The sequence below is a fragment of the Vulpes lagopus genome, chromosome 4 (assembly GCF_018345385.1).
Source record: "Vulpes lagopus strain Blue_001 chromosome 4, ASM1834538v1, whole genome shotgun sequence".
Taxonomy (NCBI): Eukaryota; Metazoa; Chordata; class Mammalia; order Carnivora; family Canidae; genus Vulpes; species Vulpes lagopus.
The window spans coordinates 121,727,649-121,754,752 of record NC_054827.1 but is presented as its reverse complement, the minus strand read 5'-3'; the positions used below and the strand labels follow the sequence as shown (position 1 = coordinate 121,754,752).

General features: G+C 58.7%; 1 protein-coding gene across 6 annotated transcripts in view; it reads left to right on the top strand.

Moving 5' to 3' along the window:
* Window positions 1-2,671: 2,671 nt before the first annotated feature.
* SH3BP2 (SH3 domain binding protein 2) overlaps window positions 2,672-27,104 on the top strand; it is a 34,525-nt gene continuing 10,092 nt past the window's right edge. The window contains exons 1-3 of one of the 6 annotated variants that reach the window (XM_041752889.1): window positions 2,672-2,788; window positions 17,358-17,408; window positions 26,861-27,000. In XM_041752889.1, the coding sequence (XP_041608823.1) occupies window positions 26,865-27,000 (136 nt within the window). In that variant the 5' untranslated portion in view covers window positions 2,672-2,788; window positions 17,358-17,408; window positions 26,861-26,864. Of the gene's footprint in view, window positions 2,789-4,638; window positions 4,720-17,357; window positions 17,409-18,429; window positions 20,139-25,237; window positions 25,366-26,860; window positions 27,001-27,104 lie in introns of those variants that run through there. The other 5 variants (XM_041752890.1, XM_041752891.1, XM_041752888.1 and 2 more) reach the window with 5 other exon arrangements.

Here is a 27,104-nt window from a genome sequence, read left to right as displayed (position 1 = left end):
CCCCAAGGCTTGGCTTACACTGTCGAGGAAGAACAGCGGCAAGGTGAGTTTTCGATTCTCTCCAAGGTGGAGGCTGCCTGCTGTTCCCCATTTGGCTGATATGCCCTGCACACACAGAGGCGGATGTGCATTTGCAGGTGATATATCTCTGGGGCGCTTGGTCTGTCCCAACTGTTTGCTGTGACCCTGATGATGAGGCCTCTCTGCCATTAGTCACCTGGGAACGTGGCATTTGAAACCGGCCCCTGCTGTCATGCTCTGGCTGGAGGCACAGATGTCTGGCTTTCTTCCACCCTGTTCCCGGTCCATCCCCCTCCCCAGCCACCCACTCCAGGAAGAGGTCACTCATGGTTGACACGATGTTGTCTGCTCACATGTGTATGTATCTGCCCCTTCCCATGAGCTGCAAGAGTGGGGCTTTTCCTATATCACTTTGGGGTCTCCAGGGTGCAGCAGAGGGCTGGCACTTGGTCTGCTGAACCATCAGAAAACAACATGTTCAGCTGTGAGGTGGTAAGCACTTTTATCAGGAGCTCCAGCCCAGCCCAGCCAGCCCTGGGCCTCCTCCACATGGAGCCCTGTTCCAAGAGTGACTACGTGGGATGCTAATGGTGGTTGACCCAGTCACTTCCACAGCACTTCTGTGGGCTTGGAGGGGCAGAATTTCAGAAACTCTGGGGTCTATGTGCAACCCGGAGAGCCAGACTCAGCTGTGGGTGGGTGGAGTCACAGATGGGGGGCCAGGGTGAGAGAGGATGGTACTGGGCCAGCAGAGAGAGTATCTATCAGTGGTGAGGGCTGAAGGGCTGGGGTACTAGGCTCCTTGCTTGCTTCTATCCTCCACCAAACTTTTGCCAACTCTCTAGCAGATGGCCCCACCCTCATTTCACAGATAGAGAAACTGAAGCCCTGTTGGCTAAAGGCTTTCCCATAGACTTACCTGCCTCTGGCCACCCCTCCCTAACATTGCCCCCTCCTCTCCAGTGGTTCTGTCTTTATGCTGGTCTCCTCCTGGTAGACATGGGCCTCTCCCCTATGCATGGGTTCAGGGCCTGGCACTTGGTTTTCTGGCCTCTCCCACTCCTCTCCCACTCCCCTCCCACTCCCGTGTAACTTTTCTGACCCCAAATGTGTCTTGCCGGGTCATGAGCTGTTGCAGCCAGGTCTCCCCTTTCTGGGGCCTGGGACCCATTGCCAGGCAGCTCTGGGACAGGAGGACAGTGATGTGCCTAAGCTCTGTCCAGCTACAACCTGGCACCTACCTTGCCTGGCTACCTCTCCTTAGGACCCTCAGGGACCTCAGCCTCAGCATGACCTAAACCCAGCCTTTGGATGCTCCCATCCCTGCCTCCTTCAGAGCAGCCAGTCCAGCCATTTCCCCTGTTGGACTCTGGCTGTCATGCCCAGTGCAACAGAGAGGCAGATCTTGAACTTCCACTGGGGTGACGCTCACCCTCTACTGCTCTTCAGGCCTCCAGCCAGGTCCCGTCCTTCTTCTGCTCACAGCTTCCCAGGCTCCGGGACCAGGATCCAACCCCCACTCCTCATGGGGATGAGCCTTGCCTCCTGCTCCTCATGCCCTAAGCAGTGGACGCCTTCCCCAGAAGGCTCCACTCACCTACAAGCTTGCAGGCCTTGCTTCCTCTCCCTAGAACACTTTACTCTCTCCACTGCTCACTTTGCTTACCTTAAGGGGTGGAGAGCTATTTCCTCTCTGGAAGGCCCTTCCCCGAGGAGACTTGCTAAATCCCCTTCCTCCACTAAGCCTCCGCCCCCTAAACAAGGTCTAAAACTGTACTGCAGGGGCAGCCCCAGTGGCTCAGCGGTTTAGCGCCGCCTTCAGCCCAGGGTGTGATCCTGGGGACCAGGGAACCGAGTGCCAAGTCCGGCTCCCTGCGTGGAGCCTGCTTCTCTCTCTGCCTCTGTGTGTGTGTCTCTCATGAATATATAAATAAAATCTTAAAAAAAAAAAAAAACTGTACTGCACTACCCCCTCACTTCTTCAAATGCGCAGAGGGGCCCTGTTGGTTGGGAGCTTCCCAGGAGGCAAAGTGAAAAGTATCCTGTCTCCTGGGCCTCCTGGCGTTGGAGCCAGACCCGGGGTCCAAGAGAGCGCATGTCTCGGTTTGGAAGCAGCTGAAAGTGCAAGGGAGGCTCCTTCCCCACAAGGGCGAGGTTCCAGTGGTTCACTTCCCAGCAAGTCCTCCCCTGTCAGGAAGGGTTCATTCCGTGCCCCTGCCCACACCTCCTAGTCAGAATCAGACTCCAGAGGCATGGGTGGGGTCAGGGACACAGGGCCTCCTTCTGCAGGATCAAAATGGGGGGATGGGGTGGGCAACGCCACTTCCAGGAGGGCCACCGGGTGTCCCGGGGACGGTCTCGCACGGGGAACAGAAACACGGCTCATTCGTTCAGTAGCCTGAATTTCCTGAGCACTTACTGTGTGCTGTGCACGGACGGTGTGTTCACACCGCCAGCGGCGCCGGCCTTCTCCTCCCTGGGAGCGGGGGCGGGGAGAGAACGCGGCTCCTCGCGCCGCCGCGCGGGGACTGGGAGCAGCGGGGCCGGCAGATGGGGGCGGGGCCCGGAGCCCGGGAGGCGGGACCAGGCCGATGGGGGCGGGGCCTTGTTAGGGCGGGCCCGGAGGGGGCGTGGCCAGGCCGACGGGGCGGACCCGGGCGGGCCCCAGCTGCCTGGCTGCGGGTCCCGCGGGCAGGAGCGCCTGGCGGCGGAGCCGGGAGCGGCCGCCGGGACGGAGGGCCCGCGGGCCGGGAGCAGAGCCTCGCGGGTAAGGCACTGGCGGGGCGCGATCGCGTCCCCCGGACTGGCCGGGGTCCCCGGGGCCAAGGTCCCCGGCTCCGCTGCCCCGGGAAGCGTGCGGGGTCGGGGGCGCGCTCGGTGTGCCCCGGAGGCCTAGGGGTGGAGAGCGGCGGTGTGGCGTCTGTCCCGCGTCTCTCATGTCCTTCTGCTCCCCGCCCCTTCCCCGCTTCTCCAGGCCCCTGGGGCTCATGGGCTGCACGGCACTCCCCACGTCCCCCCCCCCACCACCACATGCAACCCCCTGGACCAGGACTCTGAAGGCTTGGGGGGGGGGGGATTTCCCCCTACCCGTCCTGGAAATCCAAACTTCCCTTGCCTCAGCCCATTCAACAAAGGTAGGAGGAAAGCTGCCTCTGGTAGCTGATTCACACTGAAGTGTGAGTGACGGATAGCCCCGTGGCCCTGGGGAGTCTGTGAGTGGAACTTGGAACAGTGACTATCAGAGAGGATGGCAGAGGGGATGGGAGAGCTCAGGGTTGGGGATGGACCCTGGCATGAGGGCCGGGTCCCTCCCAGCAACCCAGCTGTTTCCTGCTGCTCTGGGCCTTGGCTTCCCTGAGAAATGGTGCTGACCTAGTCTGCTTCCTCTGGGTGTTGGGGACTTAGCCCTGCTGCAGTGGTCAGTTGGAGCCCACTCCCTCTGCCACCTTCTGTGACCATGAGTGCCTCACAGCCTCTCTCTGTGCCTTCGTTTTTTCATCTGCCAATGCTGGTGATGTCTGTGCCTGCGGCCCGGATGGCCATAGGATGTAAAACACCCCTCAGAAGTGGCCCCGGCCTGAGATGAGGGCACTCCGTGGGACTGCTAGGGTGCCCTTGTGCATGGCACACATGTGATCTTGCTTCTGCAGCATCTAGCCAGTCCCCAAAACAAAGTAGGCTCAGGAGATGTTACTTGCAACGGTGGTGATGATGAAAGTTGTCAAATTTTTTCTCAGTGGTCGGAGGGCTGAGGAAACATGGCAAATCCTGGAGTGGAAGCAGAATTCTAGGGTTATATCCAGCTCAGCACAGACTCAGTGTGGCCTGAGATCAGCCTCCTGTCCTCTCTGGGCCAGGCTTTTCAGAAGCAGAGGAGGGGGCTGGGCTCCATCACCTCCTGAAATCACTAGCTCCCTCCCTTCCCCCATCCCTGTAACTTGACTGTCCCATATTGGAGCAGACCCTGGGCAGAGGGAGCAGGCAGGGGGGCAGACAGATAGATGGTCCAGGCCAGCCCCTGTCAACTGTCTGGGAAGAGGGGTGCTGCCAGGTCCTGGCCCTTTCAGGGAGTTCCTCAGGCCTGCAGAGTCAGGAAAGAACCCACCAAGGAGGCTGGCCTGGGAGAGATAGGAGGTGGGTAGGTGGGATGCAAACCTGTTTTGGCCCTTCCTTCCTGTTCACGTGGACAGGGGGAAGTAAGGTGCTGAGGTAGCCCCTGCCATCCCTCCCCCCGATGTGGATGCAGGCACATCTGAAGCCCTGCGAACAAGAGATCTGAGGGAACATGGACCAAGTGGCCCAGCTAGGTCACAGAGGGGTGGGGTCCTGGGTTTGAACTTGGTCACCCCCATGTATCAGCTATATGATTTTGGCTGCTGAGCCTTGGTTTCTTTATCTGGAGCATGGGGGTTGAGTGTCTACCTCATCCGCAGACAAGGGGCCAGTGGTAGCAAGTGGTTGGTGTTCAGTGACTGAGCCACTGGGGGTGCTTTCACTGGTCCTCTAGACTGGACAGCAAGGGTGAGGTCACACATGGAGAGGCCTAGGGCAAAGGGCAGGCTCCAAGTCCCTGCCCACTTGGGTCTCGAGGCAAAGGCCTGAATCTATCAGGAGTGGCCAGGATTGGGGAGCCACTTGGATCCTCCTGACTTCTGTCCTTAGAGCTCTGTGGTGAGACACCGAGGCTTGATGACCTAAGTAAGTCCCAGGCACGGACATATGTGGTCCTTAAATAAACCCAGGGAGCAGGGCCAGCCCCGGGCAGCCTGGCTGGGCAAGGTGGGTTGCTGGTGGCCTGTGGATGCAGGGTTTGCAGAGAGGAGGAGGGCTGCTCTCTGAGCCCTGGTGACAGCCATGGAGCGAGGGACTGACTGAGCCAAAGCCTTGGCAGTGGGGAGAGTGGCAGACTAGTTTGACCACAATGGCCTGGTGTGCGCTGGGTAAGGTGAGGACATGGACCAGGCAATGGTGGCAATGTAATAAGGGGCAGGGGGCCTGGGAGGCAGCGGGAGGGGCTCTCAGAATGCTGTGAAGTCCTCCCCCTGAGGTCAGCAGCCTATCCAAAAGGCCTCCGGATCTCTCCAGTGGCCCTGACATTCATGGGCTGGGGAGCCCCATATGTGGGCCATCTACGTCCCAAAGGTAGTGGGGAAAACATTCTGGGCTCTGTGTAGCCTCGGGTGGGCAGGCCCAGTGGCGCTGCCTGACCCCCTCCTCACCACCCCCAAGGGCCTGTGCATGAGAGGGTGGACAAGATGATACCAGGAGATCTGAGCCTCCTTAGTGAGACATCCTTCCTGGTCCTCAGGTGATAGAAGCCCCTGGCTCTGGGTCACACTGATGGATTAGGCCTTGGAGGCCAGGCTCCGAGCTGCTCCTGAACGCTAGGAACAATACAAGTGAAATGCCAGCCCCGGCTGGGCTCTCATTGGGGTGGACCTCACTCTGCTCAAGGCGATAAAGGTCCCCCTTCACCTCCTTCTGTCTGCCCAGGCACCAGAGATTCTGAGGTTCCAGCCCCAAGGCCATCTGAATGGTCACCCCCAGCTCACCCTTGTCCCAGATTATAGACCATGCTGGAACCTGCTGGCCGGACTGGTGTTTCCTTCACCCCTGGCCCAAGGTCCAGCAGTGACTGACCCTTGGCCCCTGTGGGCTGGCCATCTCAGGTTTTTTGTTTGTCTTTTTTTCCATGTCGGGTTCTAGCACTCTTTGCCAGCTGGTCTCCTGGCATGGTGTGAGCTTGCTCGGTCACTGGAGTCAGTGTCCTGGGGAGGTCAAGGGGGTCTGAGGAGTTGAAAAGCACCCCTGTGGTATCCACACCCTATCCCCTGTGGCCCTACTCTGGTTCCGAGAAGTGCCCTCCGTTTCCTTGTGAATCAGATGTTTATTGCGCGCTTGCTGAGCCCAGGGAGGGGATGGCCTCCTGCCAAGCATGCCTGTTCCAGGCCACTGGGTGGGGTGTGGGTGCCTGCCTGCTGGAGCCTGCAGAGGGAGTAAGTCCCGCCCCCCCCCCCCCAGGGTCAGCCACACCGATGCGTGACAGCCCCAGAGGCGGTGTGTGCGCTGTGATGGTGTGGGTTCCCCTGTGGGCCCAAGGCTTCCTGGAGGCTTCTCGGGCTGGCACAGAGCCTCTGTCAGGAGGCAGAGGGCAGCCTCCCTAACCAGCACAGAGCAGCCTGCGTCCTCGACGCTCTAGTTCCCTCCTTGTGAAATAGGGTAAAACCAGTTCTAACTCCTGTATCCTTGGGGAATGTAAATGAGATACTGCCACTGAGCCCTCCCTGTAGGCATCCTAAGGCCCTTGAGGAGCCCCAGCAAAGCAGCACCCCAGGCCCAGGCAAGGCCTCCTGGCCCTTGGCCCCTCACAGACCGCTCCATTTTGAGGATGTGCTCCAGCCTCTCCTGAGGTGATGTTGCAATCCAGCAACCCTGTTCTGTCGTCTTCCAGAGACACGTGGCCTCCTACCCTGAGCTGCCCAAGGCCCCACCCACTGCCCTGAGCTTAAGAGCCGGTCATTCTCTAGCCCTCACTGCTGGCTGCCCCCAGCGAAGTGGCAGAAGGTCAGAGGTCAGCCTTGGGGCCCAGGAGGCCAGGATGGGGCTGTGGCATGCTCCCACAGTCAACATGAGGCTCTGGCTGGGGGCCTGGGCGGCTTGCCACTCTCTCTGCTCTAGCTCTTGCCTCTGAAGCAGAGGTGGAACCCTTTAATTTTTTTTTTTTTTTTTAATTTTTTATTTATTTATGATAGTCACAGAGAGAGAGAGAGAGAGGCAGAGACACAGGCAGAGGGAGAAGCAGGCTCCATGCACCGGAAGCCCGACGTGGGATTCGATCCCGGGTCTCCAGGATCGCGCCCTGGGCCAAAGGCAGGCGCCAAACCGCTGCGCCACCCAGGGATCCCAGGTGGAACCCTTTAGAAAGCTATTACCCCCACCCTCTGCTGCTCCGTATGTGCTGGGTGCTCTGTGTACCAGTCCCAGGTCAGCACAGGCCCCAGGAGTAGGTAGGCCTACAGGCTGGAGGGCAAGACTTGCAGATGCCACAGGTAGCCGCTCAGCCCTTGGCCCACCCTGCCAGCCTCCCTCAGAAGCAGTGTAATGGGGGCTCCTGGCGGGCTCAGTGGGTGAGCGTCTGCCTTTAGCTCAGGTCGTGATCTCAGTGTCCTGGGATCGAGCTCCCAGTTGAGTTCCCTGCTAAGCAGGGAACTTGCTTCTCCCTCTCCCTCTGTCCCTCCCCTTGCTCATCATGCTCCCCCTTCATCTCAAATAAATAAATAAAATCTCTTTTTTTTAAGCCGTTTAATGAAAAGCCTAAGTATCTGTCCTGCTTGGTGCTTGGGGGACCCTTGTTTGCCAACCCCCCCATCTGGGTGCCTCCTCTGGGCCCCCCACTCCACTCCTTGGTCATCATGTTCACCTCCCTGCCTTCCCCTGCCCAGCTGAGAACTCTTAAAGGACAGGGCCATATCTGAGTGATACTGCCCACCTAGACCTGGCACAGAGGTGGGGAGGGTGCATGTAGGCTCTCCCAGTGGGAAGTCCCCTGAGGAGCATCACAGAAACTCCTGAAGGCCCGAAGGGCCAGCGGATGGGCAGGTCTCTGCGGGCGGGGCCGGGCCTTCTTTAAGGTTGGCTTGTTGCTACCTGCCTACATTTAACTGTCTGCTCAGCGTCTGACACAAATGTGCTCTGTCATCTTGGAAGGCCTCTGCCACCCAGCTTGGCAGAGTTGCCAATCAGATAATCAGGGGTGGTTGTGCCACAACCTTGCTGAAGGCTTTCCATTGTAGCCCCACAGCCCAGCCGGCCACCCAGGCCCAGCCATGAGCTGCAGAGGCCCTCAGTGGTCCCAGCATGGCACAGACGGGACACTGAGCTGGGGTATCCTCGGAGCCGCGCCGTAACCGGAAGTGGTTCCTTTCTCTGTGGCTATTCCTTCCTAGAGACATATGTTAGGGCCAAGGCTGAGGTCAGCCTGGGCTCCCCTGAACTACAGGCCACTCTGGGAACCTGGTCTTTGAGTCCCAGGAAGCCAGTCCCCTAGGGGGGCCACCAGAGTTGGATGTGCAATCAGCAGGACAACTATGAGGAAGGACCTAGAGGCCCCAACTGGACAGGTGTGAGGAGGACTGCCTAGTGTCAGAGCGAGAGGGAGGTATGCCAGAAACAGCGCCCACCTTGTTTCCTGAACAACGTCAGGAACACATCTCTCCCTGATGCAGCTGCTTCCGCTCCTCCTATTTGGGGCCAGAAAGGGATGAGCAGCTTGTGCCAACTCCCTGGGTCCCTTCACGGCAGGGCAGATGCAGCATGGGGATCCAGGCCCTGACAGGCAGGTCAGTGGTGAGCTGGGCAGGCAGAAGGTGGAGCGGCTGTGTCTCCTACCACTCAGCCCAAGATGGGAGGTGACTTCCCACTGCCAGTCACTGTCAGGCTTTAAACCTCTGGGAATGCAAGGTGGTCACCTGGGGCTGAGCAGGGTGCTTGGTAGTGACCTGGCCTCAGAACCCCAGTGGTTGGTGTCAGGCCACCAAGGCCTCCCTGCTGACCCCCCAGCTCTTGTCTGGGGCTGATGGTGCTTGGCGCTAGAGGCACAGGCTGCAGCCGCCCTGCACAGCTGCCCTGCTCCCGACCGCCTGCCAGGGCCTTGTCTGTGTTGTATCCCCAGCTGGTCACCGTTCCCCCACATGGTCCTCCTCCCCTCTGCCTCCTGTCTTCTCTCACATCCGCTCAGGAGCAATATGCTCCTCTGAGGGACCTTATGATGATGCTGTGCACCTGCTACGGGCCAGGGCCAGGATCCCCGGTGCCAGGTCCCTGTCACAGCGAGCTATGTGGGGGTGGGCCATGGGGGCAGGAGACGTGATAACCTCCACCCAGACCAGTTTGGTTCCAGACCATGGGCTGCAGCTCCCAGGGGAGGGCACTACCTGGCTTTTCTGTCAGGGATCTGTCTCTGGTCTGGTGGTGGGGTACAGTGAGAGTCCCCGGGTTCGGGGAACAGTGAGCAGTTCTTGGGGTCCACTATGGAGCAAAGAATGGAGCCTGTCTCCAAGGCCCCCACCCTTTCTGGGGTCCTGGGTGCCTGGCCTCCAAAGGTTTGCCACCTGGGGTCGGAGCTCTCTGAAACCAGTCTTCCCATTGTCCTGAGACTGTGACTAGAGGGTGAAATGCTGTGGTCGGTAGTAGCCAAGCCCACTGCGGGGCAGGAAGTTGCTGGGGAAGGAAGAGGGTTGAGAAAGAGAAACTCCCCTCCTGAGGGGACCTGGGAGGCCCTGCACCAAGCCCCAGTCTCCTGATAGCCAGGCACCACGGGGGCAGCGGTTCTGGGGCTGGGTCTTGGGAAGTGGGGGAAGACTGCCTCACTCCAAGCCCAGGCCACTGGGCTCCATGCTGAGTCATGCACCCCTTAAAGACCTGCATGGAGCCCTCTGGGGTGGCTGGCCCTGTAGTCCTGGCCCTGCTGGTGGGCAGTACCCAAGAGTGGCATGGGAGGTGCCATGGGAATTATCCATGGTGGGGCCTCCTTGAGGTGGAGGCAGGGAAAAGGACGAAAGGTGGGCTGGTGTGGAGGCTATAAAGGAATGGCCTAGAGGAGGCAGAGGGCCTGCAGAGGTCAGGCCCCAGGGCATGGGAGGGTCTTGAGCAGGGGTTGGCCTGGAGAGGCTCCCGCAGGCCCCCTCCCCCTGCACAATGGCTGTGGGGAAGCATGGGTTGATGTAGGGGGGTGAGGTCAGGCCTGCAGGAGGCTAGCAGGTGGCTGGGGACGGGGTCCACTGACCAGGACGGAGTAGGTGACTCTGCTGAGGCAGACTTGGTGATACTGACTGTGCACACCCCCCATCCCAATCTTCTTTGCCAGTTTTTCCAGCCCACAGTGCTGTGACCCCCTGGCTGTGTCCCTGGAGAAGGGGAGGGTCTCCTAGAGCACCCACCGAGTTGGACCCCCCCACTTGGTGCAGTCTGCCCCAGCCTTGTGGCAGGTTCCGGGCCAGGGGGGGGCCTTAGGGGCTGGCACCCAAGAGCTTGCTTCTTGACTCTGCTGACCACCAGAAGCCTCCACACCCCTGGGAGCGTCAGACTGAATGCTAGATGAGAGTGCTGTTCATGCTGCCCCAAGGGGCAGATGTCAGGGCGAGGCAGACACTTGGCCCCAGGGACCTGATGAAGATTTCCAAGGCTCTATGCAGGGGCTAGGGTGTAGGGAAGTGGGCAGCAGGGAGAGCTCTGGCCATGGGCTCATACTAGTAGGGACTGTGGTGTTTGGAGGTCTGACTGGAGCTTCTCACTCCTCAGGAAGGGCCTGGCCTGGGATCCCTAGGCAGCCACCAGGGATCACCCTAGGTAAGCTCCCACCAGAGGCCCTCGTTTCCAGCCCAGCTGGTTCTGAGAACGTCCAGACTGCCTGGGGACCCCTAAGGGACCACTACCCAGCCTGACTGGGGTCCTCAGGGAGTGTCTTGGGTGATCTGAGTTGGGTCCCAAGGCCAGGCAGGAGTTTGTCAGGTGGAGACAGTATGAGGAGGTCAGGGCAGCAGTGTAGGAGGTGTGCAGCGTGCTGGAGCACCAGCTGGCTGAGGATCTTGGACTTCAGCCTGAGTGCAGTCACCTTTGGGAACCCCCTCTGCTGTGGCTGGGACTGTGGCCCAGACCCCGGATGGCATGGGGGTGGGGGGAGTGGGAGGCTGGGCCTGGGGTGCAGTCTCACAGGACAGCTAGCCTGGGGAAGGGGACAGTGTGGAGGACAGCAGGATGGCTGGATGGAGGACCCCCCTCTCACCTCGCCTACATTGGGAGGGGCAGGGGAGACTGGCCAACCTGGGCCCCTGCCAGGCTTTTTTCCTCACTGGGCCTCTGAACAATGGGGCAGTGTGAGGACGCCTGGGAACAGCCTGGTCTCCCTGTGGGCCTGTGATGAGGGGCACAGGCAGGAGCCAGCAGCTGTGAGTCATCTTGTCCAGCGCCCAGGCCCGGGGTTCCCAAGGCAGAGGAGGAACACGCTGCTCTCAGTTCCTCTCCCGGGGTGTGGGGGGGCTGGCCTGGTCCTCCTTCCCCCTTCGGCCCCTCTCTCTGGCCTCTTCCTCTGTCCTCTTTCCAGCTCCCTGCCTTCTGGGCCTGTCTCTGGCTCCTTGTCTCTATCCAGCCAGAGACCCGGGCCAGGCCAGGGAGTGGCTATAGCTTGCTCTCCCCACCCCGGCCCTACCCACTGTGGCCCAGGCAGGGGGGCTGGCCTGTTCACTAGGGTGCCCCCCTCTCCTGGCCAGGGGGTGACCCCAGGGGATAGCCAGGAAGCGGGTAAGACCCGGCCCAAGTGTGAGAACTGAGGCCAAGCTGAACTTTACTGAGTAAAAGGTGACCAAAAGCAAAAGACAATGCAATAAAATAAAAACCTCAGGGAGTCAAAGCTGATCAATAGCATCGGAGACAAACATGGTTTGAGAACAGCTTAAAAACAGTAGTGTCAGAGATGAAAGGATAACAGCACATGGATTAAAACAGAAGAGAGACCTCACTCTACAAGGTTGAAACAAGCAGGGAAGGGGCTCTGCTGTGTGGACTCTCAGTGCTGGGTTCTGGCAGGGGCTGGGGGAGCGGGAGGCCAGAGCTCCACTGGACAGTGGTGACCTGGTCTTTTGGTGACTGAGTGCTCCAGGGACCTGCAAGGGTCAGTCCCCTGGCCAGAGGATCCAGATTGGAGGCCACACCTCCTGCCCCTGGGCCTTGGTGCTTTTAGGGACCCTGTCCTGGAGAAAGGTAAAGTGCTGAAGAGGGCCGTGGCTTCCTGCCATCTGAGGGAGGCCGCCGTGGCAGGAAGGATACCAACGAGATGGGCAGTGGGGCAGAGGGCAGAGCAGCCACGGCTGCGGGGCTTATGGCTGCGTCCCTGACGGCTCAGTCTGAGATGACTTGGCAGGTGGCAGCCAGTGTGGAGGGCTCATACAGCTGCCTTGACCTGGCCTAGGCACACGTGACTGTCCGTACAGTGCACCCCTCATGGCTCACCTCTGGAGCAGTGGGCTGGGTCTCCCTGGCTGCTTCCTCTACTGCCATCCCACCCTAGAGGAAGCTTCACAGCCTTTGTTATTCCCACTGTGTTCCCTTCTTGTCACCTTTCCCTGGTGCTGAGATCTGGGCTGAGCCAGGCCTCTCGATGCTCAGAGACCCTGAGACCAACTGCTGGGCCAAGGGTCTGTGTCAGAATTCCTGGAGCTGTCTTCTTTAGTCTTCAAGGTGCCATTAGCAACAAGCTCATTTGGGAAATGAAGAAGTGAGGCTGAAGGTGTGAAGTGACTTGTACCATGTGCCCAGAAGCCAGGACAGGACCCTAGGCCTAAATGGGACCCTGGCCTGGGAGCTCAGCCTAGGAGCAGGTCTGAGATCTCATCCACACTAAGTTGGGCAGGTGGCCCTGACAAACAGTTCTGGAATGAGTCTGCTTTTGTCCCTCTTGTCTGAAGATGCATGCCTCCTCCTACCCCAACCCCAGGCCCTTTGCACTAGCTGCTTCCTATCTAAGACACCCTCCATGTGATTTCCTTGCTTGGCTACTTCACGTGGAAGATTGCTCCCAGGACCTGGCTGATGTGTCACCATGTCTGAGTGGAATAGTTGTCACAAGGATATGAGTCAGAGGTGGGTGCCTCCCCAGCAGATTGGGAGCCCCAGATGAAGGGTGAGGCCAGCTTGGATCCCAGGGTGAAGGATGCGCTGTTTTCTGGTAGGTGGCAGTGCCCTGACTGCCTCCCTCTGTGCCAGTACCAAGACAACTTGGGGATTAGGGTAATGCCACATGCAGGAGAGACCAGGCCCCCATGACTGCTGCCCAGCCCAGCCCAGTAGTAGACAACAAAGACCATCCTCTGGTCCCTCCTTCTCAGTTTTCTTCGCTATCCAGTGGGGCTTGGCCATGGCTCTGTAGGGCACCCACCTTTCTGATGGAGATATTATTCCTGGAATATCTAGCTGCCTGCTCCTTGGCTTCATTTGAACCTCTGCTGAAGTGTGGACCTGCCTGTACACAGAGCCCTAGCGTGGAGCACCTGGCCTTAGCACTGCTTGCACTGCTGAGCTCTCCAGCTCTTGGGACAGCCCGTGTTAGGATGGAGACTGAGGCCTTGGGTTTTGCTTCTTGCCAGACCTCGTTCTAGGGTAAGCACCAGCTCCCCTCCCCCTGTGGGAACTGGCAGCAGTGAGCAGGGCTCAGAGTGGGAGCTTGTAGCCGAATGTCTCCTGACTGGGCTCCCCCTGGGCCTTGGATGTGAGTAAGACAGAAGCAGACTCTGAGCCCCATCAGGACAGGCTGGCATACACCTGCACCCTGCAATCTTTCTGCCTGGTGCCCAATGCCTCCCCACAGCTCCAGCTCTCTTCTGGTTGCCCTTTGGGCCGATACAGGTTCTGCCCAGGTGGGAACCACTGTCCTTCCTGAGAGGAGGCTCGAGGGCTCCTCCGTCTCTTCCTCATGCCCCTCTTAGAGCTAGCCTTGGCAGGCAATGCCAGGCTGGGTAGTGTGGGCGAGGTGGCTCTGGGCCCCCGGGGCAGTGCTGGCCGGGTGGCCATGCCAAAGCCCGCTTTGCCTGTACTTCCACCCTGGGATAGAGGGGAGTGTGTATCCTTGAGCAGTGGGGGACCAAGTAGGCCATGGGGCTGACACACTGGCACAGGGTGGACATTCTAGTCCCCGCCCCAGCCCACTAGTTTGGCTTTCTGTAAGAAGAGGGGACTACAAGAAGGAAAGCATACTAGCCTCATGACCCCCATGCCTTGGCCTCAGCAAGTGGGGAAGCTGTCCCCTGGGAATATGCAGATGACAGAGGTATCCCCAGGAGGGTCTGGTTGACCCTGAGGAGGCCAGCCTGGGGTTGGTGGCAGGAACTAGGCCTCTTTTGGGGGTGGGACCAGGCAGGCCCTGTCTGGCTAGGGAGGCAGGCCTACCACCCAGCACCAGGAGTGTCTGCTGGAGCCTTGTGCTTTCCCGCAGAATAGGATGTCAGTGTGGCATGACCTTAGCGCCAAGCATAGTGACCTGGGAAGGACAGAGGTAGAATAGGATGAATTTGGGGAAGACTTGCTCTCTGTTGGTTCCTTGTGTGGCCAGAAGTCAGCTTGTCTCTGACCCAGAGGAGATGCTCTCTGTTTCTGGGTATCCTGACCAAGGTGCTGAGCAGATCTCCTGGCCAACCATATTCCCTTGGCCCCTGGAAGGTCAGCAGCAGTGTTGGGCAGCCCTATGCCTCGGGCGTGGCCCAGCAGGTTCTTGGGGTGTGAAGGTGCTGCTCGTCAGTGACGGTCACCAGCCTTGCCTTGTGGATAAGGACACAGGCTGGAAGAAGTCACTCTGGGAGGGGTCCAGGCCCTGCTTGGTGGGTGCCAGAGACCCCCACGGATGGAGAAGTTGAGGTACTTGAGGCAAGATGAGTGGTTTAATTCAACAAATGAGGCTCCTGAACTGGATGCCATGGAGACCAAGGGGCATCAGCCTCGTCAGGGTGAGGATGGGGCGAGAGGTCCTTGGTGCTCGCTTTGTGCTAGGCACTTTGCAGGAGATGGACAGGGAGTGGCTGTCCTCCCAAGCTGATGTTGAGGGAGGGGCAGACAGTCTACAGACAGATGCTGGAGATGTTCCAGTGCTGGAGATGAGGGGAGGGGCAGGCACCCCTGGGCCTAGAGCAAGTGTGCTGTGCTGTGAGTCATCCTTGGGTAGAGTTCCCAGCACTACGGGGGTGTAGCTCAGAAGGGGGCCCATGGTGGGCCGGGAGACTGGAGGGTTCAAGGGTCTGGGCCCAGAGGGGTGGGGTGGAAAGGTGTTACCCAGCTCTGAGCAGGACGGTTGGAGAGAACTCTCCCTGTTTCCAGCCTGACCCTGCTGACTGTGTTTCCAACAGAATGCCAGCGACCAGGTACCCCTGCCCACCACGGGACAACCTGACTCCAGAGCTGTCAGCCCCACTCTTCAGAGGAGGAGGCTAAGGATCAGAGTGAGCCACAAGATTAGGAAAGGGGATTGAGCCAGGCCCATCCCCAAGGACGCGTGCACAGGAAACCGCTGTGCTATCCTGCCACCCAGGTCCTGTGGGCACAGTAGCCCTCTCATGGGCAGCCATCAGGGCAGGCAGGACTGAGCGTCTGTCTTAGGGGAGCACTCCAGGAACAAGGCTGATAGGGCTGCCTCCACCAGCAGGCAGCCAGGAACTCAGGGAGGGGGTGGTGTGGACCAGGCCCACACATCAGTGCTCTGGAGAATCTTTTCTCAAGCAATTAAAAGTTGCAAACTTGTCTGTGTTGTGATGAACTGAAGTGTGAATCCTGAACGCCTTTGCTGGCTTGTGGTTTGAGGCAGGAGTGTGGCTCCAGCCTGTGACGATGCCAATTTGTGCTTCCCCCACCCCAGACCCAGCTTGCCCCTCACCACAGCCTAGCGTGGACCCTGTCCCTCCCATGGGCCTTTTGGCCTGATGGGCCTCCAGCCTTCCCCCTCTTCCTGGCCAGGCCCCACCTCCCGTCTGGAGAGCCTTGCCCTCTCCCCGGCTCTACTGGAGCATGCTCTGGCCCAGGTGCAAGCCTGCAGCAGCCTCTGCTCCCCATGGGAGCCCCCAGCCCATCTCGCTCACTGCCCAGCTGCGGAATGTTTCCTGGAGGCAGAGATTGCTGGCCAGGGAGAGGAAGGCTCCAGGTGCTGTGGGCTGCTGTGACATCCAGGGACAGGGGTGCTGTGAGTCTTCCATGGGGACAGAGTTTGGGGTCCAAGTGTCCCAGAGTAGAAGCCCTGTCCCTGCCCCTGGTTTGGCCCAGAAGCCCAAGCCCACATGGGCCTCTTTCTGCACTTCCCTTAACTTCCTTTGTCCTTGGACACAGAGGTGGCGGAGCTGTTTCCTGCCTCTGCCCTAGGTAGCCCTGAGAAAGCCTTGGGAGGCTTCTAGCCCCCAGCACCCTACTATCTTTCTGGGGATGCTGGCAGGCTCCAGTGCCTTGATTTGTTCTTTGCAGTTAGCAATCTGGAATACCTGCTCAATGCCAGCTTGCTGCTCACTCCCCCAAGGAAAGTCCTGGGCCATGGGTGGACCTTGGCTGTAGCCACCCTGAACATCAGTTCTTTTTTTTTTTTTTTTTAAAGAGATCTTATTTATTTATTCATGATAGACATAAAGAGGCAGAGGGAGAAGCAGGCTCCAAGCTGGGAGCCTGACATGGGACTCGATCCCAGGACTCCAGGATCACATCCTGGGCCAAAGGCAGGCGCTAAACCACTGAGCCACCCAGGGATCCCCTGAACATCAGTTCTTGTCGACGGTCAGATTAGCTGTAAGTCACAATTCCTCACTATGGCTCTGAGGGCCAGGCTAGGCACGTGCTAGTTACAGCCTAGACCATGTAGAGGGATGGTCGTGTGTGCAGACATAACTCTGAACCCATCTGTCCATCCATCCATCCATCTGTTTTTCGGGCCCTGCTGTGGACCAGGCACCAAACTGGCTATGGAGATTTGGTGGGACCCAGGCTAATGGGGAATGCTGGGGATCGCCTCTATCTCTTCATTTTTTAAGGACACTTGCCACTGGATTTCAGGCCCATCTGGCTAATCCAGAATGAGATCCTTACCTTAATGACATAGGCAAAGGTCCCTTTTCTGTATAAGGTCCCATGTATAATTCCTGGGGGCTAAGGCTTAGACATATCTCTTTGGGGACCCCCATGTAGCTCATGACACCAGGTGACCCAGGCAGGGCCCTGCCTTCTCCACTACCCACTCCCTCTGCCTAGTACCCTCCTGGCAACCTTGTTCTGGAAGGCAGCTTCCAGCCCCAGGTGTGGAGAGAAGAGTGAGGCTCAGGGAGTAGGGGTCCTAGGGCTGGCTTTGGGCGGATGGACCCAGGCCCTGCAGGAGTGGCTGATATGAAGCATCTTATTTTGAAAGCTTGAGGTTTCCCCCGGTATGGGCACCAGCCACCCTTCCCTGAGCCCAGCAGGCCCTCCTTGGCAATTTTTGCACTTGCGCTGCCCCCAAAAGTGGCAGGCAGGCACCAGGTTGGGTACGAGGGCCCAGGGTGCCTGCAGGAGAGCTGCAGCTGGGGTTCCTAGGGACATGGTTCCATTCCTCACACCTCCATTCTCTGGCCGTCAGCCTGGCGAGCACCATCCTCTTGAATGGCAGTGTCCTTGTGGGAGGTGCAGGTGAAGCTAGCACCAGCTTCATGCGCTGTGAGCACAGATGTGAAGCCGACTCTGTGCCCAGCTACAGAGGTGGCACTGTGCTGGGGGTCGGCCTTGCTCCTGAGCAGGCTGAGACCTTGGGAACCCAGACTGAAAACTCTCCCTCTCTCTCTTTTTTCCAGGCCGACCCTTAGCCCCTGCCTGGCCCTGCTGGCCCCCTCCCACCCCCACGGGTAAGTGCCCTACATCCAGTGTGGTGGATGCCTAGGACTTTGGGGCACCTGGTATGCCATCATTTCCGTGGCTATTTCTACATACCGTAAAAGATGCTGTTATTGGAGAGGCTCTGTTTTCAGGAGTATAGATGGCAGTGTTATTTACTGCGAGGATTAAGGACCTCTCAGGAGATAGGAGGGCCCATGAAGAAATTGAGGCCAGGGAAGAGGAGTCTGCAGAGGTCACATAGCAGCCCAGGACTCCTGACCTCAGCCCCTATAGGAAACTCCAACTAGGGTTGGGGAAGGGGCTGACATTAGTCTGACCCCCACAGGGACCTAATTCATGCCCCTCCATCCACTTCAACTCTGCTGTGTTTAGGAGCTGGGGGGCCCTCCAGGGGGTGAGGGCGGGGGAGGCCCTGGCTGCTGCCTTGACCTCAGGCCTGCTTACCCATACTTCCATCTGTCCAGTGAGGGCTGTACATCCCAGGGAGAGCCATTGGCTCCTCATTCTTATCACGGCAGGTTCTCACCCCTACACCTGTCCCCCAGCCTTCCTGGGCCTCAGCCACCTTGCTGCCCCTGGATTCCTCCCCATACTGGGATGGTGTCCTGAGCCCTGACTTGTGTTTGACTCCCTCACCCCAGCCCCTCTCAGCAGACTTCACCTCCTCTGTGAGACCTGCCCCCCTCCCAGGCCTCCCCTGACCTAGCTAGTGCCTGCTGGGCCTGACACCTTCTCTAGCCCCTTGAGGCCAAAGTGCCCAGCCCAGCGCTGCCCCCCTGGCTTGTCTTGGCTGGATCATGGCCCAGGAGCTCCTCACCCTGGTACTTTATCTCAACTCTCAGCATCCCTAGCACAGATGAAGAATTTTTTTTTTAATTTTTTTAAATTTTTATTTATTTATGATAGTCACAGAGAGACAGAGAGAGAGGCAGAGACACAGGCAGAGGGAGAAACAGGCTCCATGCAGTGGGAGCCCGATGTGGGATTCGATCCCGGGTCTCCAGGATCGCGCCCTGGGCCAAAGGCAAGCGCCAAACCACTGCGCCACCCAGGGATCCCCCAGATGAAGAAATTAAGGCTCAGAGGGGCTAAGTAGGGTGAGGCCACATGGGTAGTACAGAAAGGAGGTAGGCCAAGTGTCCAGAGTGTGTCTTGCTCTGGGGTTCTCTGTCCACCTCAGGCAGGCTGCAAAGGGGAAGAAGAGGAAGAAGTCCCCCCACCCCCCGCAAAGCCTCCCTCTTGCTACATAAGGTCTGTCTGTCCCAGCCATCTTTCTGCCAAAAGCATAGTCTGCCCTTGGCCACCAGAGGGCATTGAAGCTGGCACAGGCTTGGGAGGGGGGCAGGGGGGCCACGCTCAGCCTGAGGAGAGCTCAAACACGAAACCTAAACTCCCACCCTCCAAGAGACAGCAGGCAGTCTGTAACCCCAAACAGGCCTCCAGGTGGCTTAGGGCCTTGGCAGAGGTCTGGGGCTGTGATCAAAGTGGAGGACAGAGGTCCCTCCAGCCCGGGAGTTCCAGTGCCCCAACTACAAGAATGAGGGATGGCTAGGTGCCAGCATGGTCGATTGTGGGGGATGTGCCCCAGGAAACCTGCTGGATGAGATAGCAACTCCCGGGGACCCTGTGCTCTGTGGCCTCTCTGACCCTCAGATCCTTCTGTACGGGTGGTCCTGGGGTGCTCCTTCCTTTGGCTTGCCCTGTCCTCTGTGGGAGAGGTAAGACCTTGAGGCCCAGGCTCAGGAGAGGAGGGCCAGGGGGTGTGGGGGCTCAGCACCAAACAGCCTGGTCTTGAATCCTTGCTCCCCAACTTCTCGGCTGTGGGTCTAGGCAGGGGAGGAAGCCCTCCTTGGTGGGGCAGCATAGGCCTGGGAGGAGCCTGAGTGGGACCTGGGGCAGGGTCAAGCAGTGGCAAGAGCAAGCCTGGCATTGGCAGGGCCAGCAGGGAGTGGTGATCACAAGAGGTATGTAAGCCTGGCAGGTGCATGGGGGAGGCCTGTAGTAGATGAGGGAGGGAGGGGGAAGGGAAATGCCTGGGCCTTGCGGGGAACCTGGTTCCTTGGTCCGTTGGTATGAAAGGGCAGAGAGGGAGGTAGTGAGCTCTCTGCCTGGGGTGGAAGCCTCAGCTTCTTGGTGTGGGGAGGGGGCTTCTGGAGCCAAGGAAGGGAGTCTGAGAGCCCGGGCTGTGAAGGAGCTTTGGTGGTTTGGTGGGGAGAAGCCAAGTATGCAGAAGTGGCCATGGAGTATGTGCGGTAGGGGACCTGCGGGGAGCTTCCTCCCTGGGGACCAGGACAGAGGCAGCCTTGCCCCTGGGCCTGGAGAGCTGTGGTTTCTGACCACAGGATGGGTTGGGAGGAGGGGTCGGCTAAAAACTCAGCAGACCTGACAGCACTAACAAAGGGTGCAGCTCTGGGCCTCGGTTTGGCCTTGGGACCTTGGATGACAGAAAGCAGGAAGTGCTGGCAAGCTGGGGCTGCCCAAGGACCCGGCAACAGGCAACAGGAAGTGTCGGTGAGGAGGAAGCCCTGGTGGCCACAGGCCCCAGATGCAGCAGACGGCTGTCAGCGGGAGGGTGCTCAGAGCAATGCGGGGTCAGCAGGCCTTCCCTACCTGGGGGAGGCAGGCTGCATATGTGCCCTGTGACCCCTGAGTCACATGGCCTCTCTGGGCCTCAGGAAGCCTGCCCCAAGCCCGTCAACAGACAAGAGGAGAGCCATGTGCTGGGTCAGTGCTATCAGGTCAGTGGGGCTGCCCTGGGACTAGGGACTCGGGAGGTGGCACTGGCCCAGTGTCTGCAAAACTGGCCAGGAAAGCTGAGCTCTGGACTCCAGAGTGATAAGCTTTGAGGAGAGCCCCAAGAGCCGAGTGGGGCACAGTGGGAACTCCACTGCCCCCCACCATGTGCTGCTCAGCCTGCATCTGGCTGAAGGTTGGGGTGCACCTTCCCACCGTATATGCTGCCGGGGGTGGGGGGGGTGCTGGGCTTGCCGTTTGGGTCCTGTGAGCACACGCATTGAGTGAGCGTGTGAATATAGATGAGAGTGAGTGTGTGTGTATGCCTGGGGAGTGTGCTTGGGGGTTTGGCACAGAGCTGAGGGGGTGAAGGGCTCTCCTTATGAAACCAGGTCATGCCCTTTCCCTCTGGTACTGCTGCTCACTGGCCTCCAGCCTCCGTAGGAGATTTTTGGTTTTGATTCTCTTATGGTGAAAGATTCTGGGAAGAGAAAGCAGGGGGGGACCTGAAAGGGGAGAACAGATGGGCTCTGCGGCTACTGGGGGCTGGCTAGGGGAGTTGCTGTGCCTGATGAGCCTCCCTCCCCCCCCCCTGCACTGTTCCCTGGCTCTGTAACTCTGGGCAAGTTTTTCAGCCGCTCAGACCCTTTGGTGTCTTCATCAGTGGCGTGGGGATGATGCTGCTGGCTCACACGTCAGGGGATGTTGAGATGATAACATGGGAGATCCCCAAAAGGCAGAGCCTGCCCACTGGTGAGTGCCCAGTGTGCTTCTCCTAGGCCCACTGTTCTAGTCTGTGAAATGGGACTAAAGCACCAAGCCTCAAGTGGAACTTGGCCATGGGCGCATGCGGGGCTGGAGGGTGGTCATGACGATTCTGACCTATGCTTGGGCTGTCAGCCCAGGGTACCGGGGGTACCCACAAAAGGTCTTGTGAGTCTCTGGAGGCAGTGTGTGTGTGTGTACATATGAGTGAGTGAATGAGTGTGTGTGTATATCAGTGTAAGCCCACAAGTACATGTGTGAGTATATAGTACACTCCAGTGTGTGTGAGAATGAGTGAGCATGTGTACCATTGTGTATGTGCTTGCATATGATGAGTTGGACTGTATGGGGTGAGTGTGTGTGAGTGTAGTCAGGGACCCTTGGCCCCTCCTTGTCCAGTTCCCATAAGGGGGCCCATCTGGTCACCACTGACAGGAACCCCTGACACTGTGGTCACTTGAGGCACCAGCTCCCTCACCACAGCCAGGGCTGTGTCTGCAGGTGTGAAAGAGGAGAGATGCAGGAGTTTGGCCTCCAGAGCCCCTGCTCACTCTCTTGTACAGTTTCACACCTGTGCACATGCATGCACATACACCGGTGTGCACACTGTAACCTGCACTTGGGCTGTGAGCTCTCTGAGCCCATGGTCTGTGGCACCAACCAGCTGGTGGAGCCTCAGCTCACTTGTGGGCCTGTGCTGGCAATGACCACACGCCTCTGGGCTCACAGCCCCATGGGAGGTGAGACCCACAAACCCTATACTTCATGGAACTCAATGGGGCCCGTCTCCGTGGAACAGCACTGTTCACCCATCTGCCCTGCACCTCAGGCCTTGGTCACCTAGACTAATCTCAACTTGAAGAGAAGGTCCAGGGTGAGTGAAGAGCAGAGGGCAGAGAGTGTGCCTGAGGTCTCTGTCTTCCCAGTGCACACTCGAGCACACAAGATCTCATGCCTTCTGGAAGGGCTCCTGGAGCCCAGCAGCCACCATCATGCTGGCCACCTTGTGTCATCAGAATCCTGCCCCCAGACAGCCCCTCTGAGCTGTGGGGAACAGATCCCCCTCAGCATGGAACCTAGTGCTGACACAGGGTGGCCTCAGTACCCTCCTCTGTAGAGATTAATGCCCTGAGGGGTGTTGGGGTGCTCTGAAGATTGGACTCTCTGTACCCACTTTAAATTAGAGGAAGCAGAGGCTCAGTGGAGGAAGGCCTGGTGGGATTTGAACCCGGGCTCCCTGACAGCTCCCACCCAGGGTGGCTCAGCGTGGTGTGAGGGGGCCCCCACTGCTGTGTCTACCCTTGCAGGAGAAGGGACAGAAGCTCCTTACTGCCCATGGGATAAAGGAGTGGACTTTAACTACCAGGCTGCTGGGTGATACCATGGGATAAAGGAGCCCATGGGATAAAGGAGTGGACTTTAACTACCAGGCTGCTGGGTGATACCATGAGCATAGAAGGAGGTAACCAGGAAGGCCAGGGTGGCCAGGAGTATGGGAGTTTCCTGGGGACTCCCCTAAATTTTCCCAGGCACCATGGAGTTGGAATCTTTGAGATGGACTGAAGTCCCCAAAGCTGTGTAGTCACCTCAGTAACAATGGTCGTCATCACCCCTACCCACAAGCCGCCATTTCCTTCCCTTTTCTGCTCCAGCCTGCCTGGCACTTGGCCCCTGGTCCAGTGCCAAACCAGCTGACCTCCTGGTGCAGGGCAGAACCAGGTGCGGGGGGAAGCTTGGGGGCATCCGGGTGGGTTTCCCTCTGGGTGGTCCGACCTCTTGAGAGGAGCTGAGGATGTTGGCATCTGTCCCTGAAGCAAGGACAATACTGGGGGAGGTGAAGGTAGGGTGCAACCTAATTCTGTCACCACCCACCTCCCCACCCAAGGTCAGTCAGTGGCCACCTAAGAGCCCTCATCCTGCCCACAGAGAGACTGTGGCCAGGCAAGAGCAAGGCTTTCACAGGCCTGTGCTGGCCTGGCCCCTGAGCTGAGCCGGAGTGGGGCTGTAGATTGCCTTATAACTCCTCTCCTCCAGCTTCCCCCACGCGTGGAGCCAGGTGAAATGGTGAGTTCCATGTGTCTTTACAGATGCTGCCTCTGCCCTAGCACACATGCCAGGTCTTCTTACAGATCAGAGACGATGGGTACACCAGAATGGGGGCTGTATTTTGGCATTCTGTGCCTTCCAAGCAATTGCAGTTGTTACCACCCTCCAGGGTCAACATTCTATGCTTCCTTTGGAGCCCCCTCTGTGCTGGGCCTGAGCTGGTGAGGATGGGGGATGGTGACATGCTAGTGTGGTCAGTGTTATGTGGAGGGAAAGCTGTGCTAGCCCCACAGGACCCCCTAGAGGTCAGGGAAGCCCACCTGAAAGAGGGGACACTTGAACTAACTCTCATTTCACTTTTGGACTGTTCACTGCTAGTATGTAGAAGTAGGACTGGATTTTGTGTATTGATCTTATATCCTGCTAGTTCATTAACTAGTTCTAATAACTTTTTAGTGAGTTCCTTGATATGTATTATATACATAACCATGTAAGTTGTGAATAGTTTTACTTCTTCGTTTAATCTGGATACTTTTTATTTTCTTTTTTCATGTCTAATTACACTGGATAGCACCTCTGGTACAGGTTGAATAGAAATGGCAAGAGCAGATGTCTTTGCCTTGTCCCTACTTTTAGGGGAAAGCTTGCTGTCTTTTACCTTTGAGTATGATGTTGGCTGTGGGTTTTTCATAAATATCTTTTACCATGTTGAGGAAGTTTTTTCCTATTCCTAGTTTGTTGAGTGTTGTTCTTATCATGAAAGATTGTCAGATTTTGTCAAATACTTTTTCTTTTCTGTGTCTGAGATAATCGTGTGGTTTTTATCTTTTATTTGATTGATATGTTGTATTGCGATCATTGAATTTTAAGTGTTACACTTGTATTCCTGGGATAAGTCTCACTTAGCATGGTGTAGAAGCCTTTTTACATGGTGCTGAATTCAGTTTGCTAGTATTTTGATGAACTGAGCCATGCAGGCACCCCTTGGTGAGGATTTTGATGTCTATAATCATAAGGGTTATTGGTCTGCAGTTTTCTTGTGATATCTTTGGTTTTGGTGTCAGGATAATGCTGGCCTTAGAAAGTGAGTTCCTTTCTCTTCTATTTTTTGGAGGAGTTAATGTTGGATTGGTGTTCATTTGAACCAACTCTTGGGGGCTGCGTTAGTGTGGTTGCACTGCAAGCAGTGGAACCTGTGAACTGCAGCCTGGAGGTGGTGCTTGGTAGTTCTGGGTTTTGGATTTAGGATTCACAAGGTCTGGATGGCACAGATGCATAGGAAGTGGAGGGCAGGAAGAGATCCCCTGAGAAATATCCATGGGGGCCAGATCTGGAAAGGCCAAGTGCACAGGAAGAGGCCCTGGAGATCTGGAAAAGTAGTGATGGGAATGGCATGTGTGGGTGGGGGGGAGCATGCTGCTGAGTGAGGATGATGGAGGGAGAGAATGGAAGCAGGGGAGGGAACTGAGCAGGGTGGGAGTGGCTGCCCAGGCAGGGTGGCTGGGAGGAGCTGGAGGCCTTGAGGGCAGAGTATGCTGCCAGGGGAGGGATTAGCAAGGGCACTAGGAACAGAGGCATACAGGTGGGACAGAGCCTCTTGCTGCAGTGGGAAGGGGCATGGACAGCCAGCCTCAAGTGAAGGATGGGAAACCAGGGCATGGTGCTCTGCACAGCTGGGTGGGAGCAGGGCCCAAGGTCCTCTAGCTACCGGCTGCCAGGACTGGCCCATCTCACAGGCAGCCTGTATGCAGGTGGGAGGTGGAGGCAGCAGAATGTCTGGGTGGCCCGCAAGACCCTCACCAGCCTTAGGCCAGCCTGGGGGTCTCCTAGGAGAGAAGCCCACATCTACCCAAGAGGTGGGAGCTGCCACGGACTGGACCTCTGAGTCCTGCAGGGAATGCGGGGGTGGAGGCCCATGGTGGCAGAAGCTGAAGCCCCCTGAGAGCGGGCAGGAGGACCCAGAGACCCACCGGGAGCCCCAGTACCACGGCCCTGGCCACAACCCTGGGCGGCAGGCGCCCTCACCACCCCCCCGCCCCCGCCAAGAGGCAGCCGGGAACCTGGCAGGCTTGGGCCAGCCTGGCCTCGCGGACGTCCGCCGCTGGGGAAACTGAGGCCCCGCGCGGGGTTGCGCGGGGTTGCGCGCGGCGGCGGGCGGAGCGCCGGATCCCCACTTGACGCGCCCTCGCCCCGCCCGCGCGCGAGGGGAGGAGCCGGGGGCCGCCGGGGGGCGGAGCGGGGGTCCGCGGGGCTGGGGGCGCGGCGGGGCGGCGGGGCGGCGGGGCGGCGGGGCTGGGGGCGCGGCATGGCGGGCGCGGGGCGCGGGCGGCCGGGGTGGGGCGGCCGGGAGGCGGGCCCCGGGGGGCGCGGGCCGGAGCCGTGTCGCTGCGCGCAGGGCAGGCGGGCCGCCGCGTGGACGCCGTGAGTACCGAGCCCGGAGCGCCAGCCCCGCTTCCTGGGGGAACAAAGGCGGGCGTGGGCCGGCCGGGCGGGGCGTGGCCCGGGGCAGCGGGCGGGGGGCTTGTCCCGAGCCTCGGCTGGGGCTGGGGGCCCGGCCGGGACTGGTCTCGTCCGCCCGGAGCCGAGGGCGCAGCCTGCGTGCCCTGCGCGGAGGCCGGCGAGCAGCCCTGTGGTTTCCTTTGTGTGTGTTTTGGGGAGTAGGGGGCTGCAGTGGCAGGAGTCCCCCCCGGACTGGGCCTCTGGATTCATTGAGGACAGACACAGGCAGGGAGGAGGGTGTGCTGTTCAGAGGGACCAGCTTGGGGGAGGTCCTCGCAGGACAGGGGATTCCCAGCCTGCGTCTTGAAGGATGAATGAGTTCTCCATGTGAGGAGGGGTAGCGGTTGGTCATTCCAGCCAGAGGTCAGGGTGCGCAACGCCTTGGCATGTTTCAGGGAAAACAGCTAGGATGAGCAAAGGCTGGACAAGGGTGGGGGCTGGTGACCGAGAGACAGAGGATACCGTCAACCCAGCGGATAGTCATTGTGGCCACTGCTGACAAGGGTGTCGTGTGTGCCTCCCACTTACAGCTCCAATAACTATGGCCTGGGGATCTTTCAGAAAGCTAAGCCAGAATGGGAACCAGGGACTCTTGGCTACCTGCTTTCCTGGTCTCAGGGCCTTAAGAAAGGGTTGGAAGGGGCACCCCCAGTGGTGCAGCGGTTTAGCGCCACCTGCAGCCCAGGGCGTGATCCTGGAAACCCAGGATCGAGTCCCACCTCCGGCTCCCTGCATGGAGCCTGCTTCTCCCTCGGCCTGTGTCTCTGCCTCTCTCTCTCTCTGTCTCTATGAATAAATAAAGTAAAAAAAATATTAAAAAAAGAAAGGGATGGAAAGAAGCTGGCTGAGGGCAGGCAGGAGTGGAGAGAGGCATTTAGAGGCCATATCCCTCACCCCTTCCATATTGAGGGTCAGAGATGATGGAGAGGATGCCATGGCCTGCCCGCACCCCTGTACCTCTTTGTATCCATTAGGTTGTGACCCTAGTCACCTCCTGGAAGCCCTCCCTGGCACCTCCATCAGAGGCTCACCTGGCACTCAGACTTGGGGTGGTTATGGCCTGACTTTACCTGGGCCATTGGTTTCTTGAATTCACTCACTGCTCTAGCACCTATGGAACATGAGTTCAGCAGCTGTGTGCTGGATGGACCAGTGACAGTGGGGGCGGACACACTCTGTTCTCAGGTGTGCGGCCAGGTGTGTGGCCAAATAGACCAGGGGCTGACCAAGTGGACCCAGGTGGCCCTTTCTTTCCTTGGGGTCCCACCTGGAAGCCGGGGGCCTTCTGAGGTTTCCTCACCTCTTGCTGCTTTGACCCATTGTGCTGTCTCCAGGATCTTGGCAGGAAGATCCTTGTCTCCCACTGCATGCCCCCAGCCCTGGCTGAGGTGAGTCTCCTTCCTCTTTTTTTTTCCAGCTTCATGGCGGCTGAGGAGATGCACTGGCCTGTCCCGATGAAGGCCATTGGTGCCCAGAACTTGCTAACCATGCCGGGTGGCGTGGCCAAAGCTGGCTACCTGCACAAGAAGGGTGGCACCCAGCTGCAGTTGCTCCGATGTGAGTCCTCTGGGTGGCTGGGAGCATAATAGGAGGACATATGGACAGAGCTGAGCCCCAGCCTGCTGCCCCACTGCCCTGTTGGGCCTCTGTGGGCAAGCAAC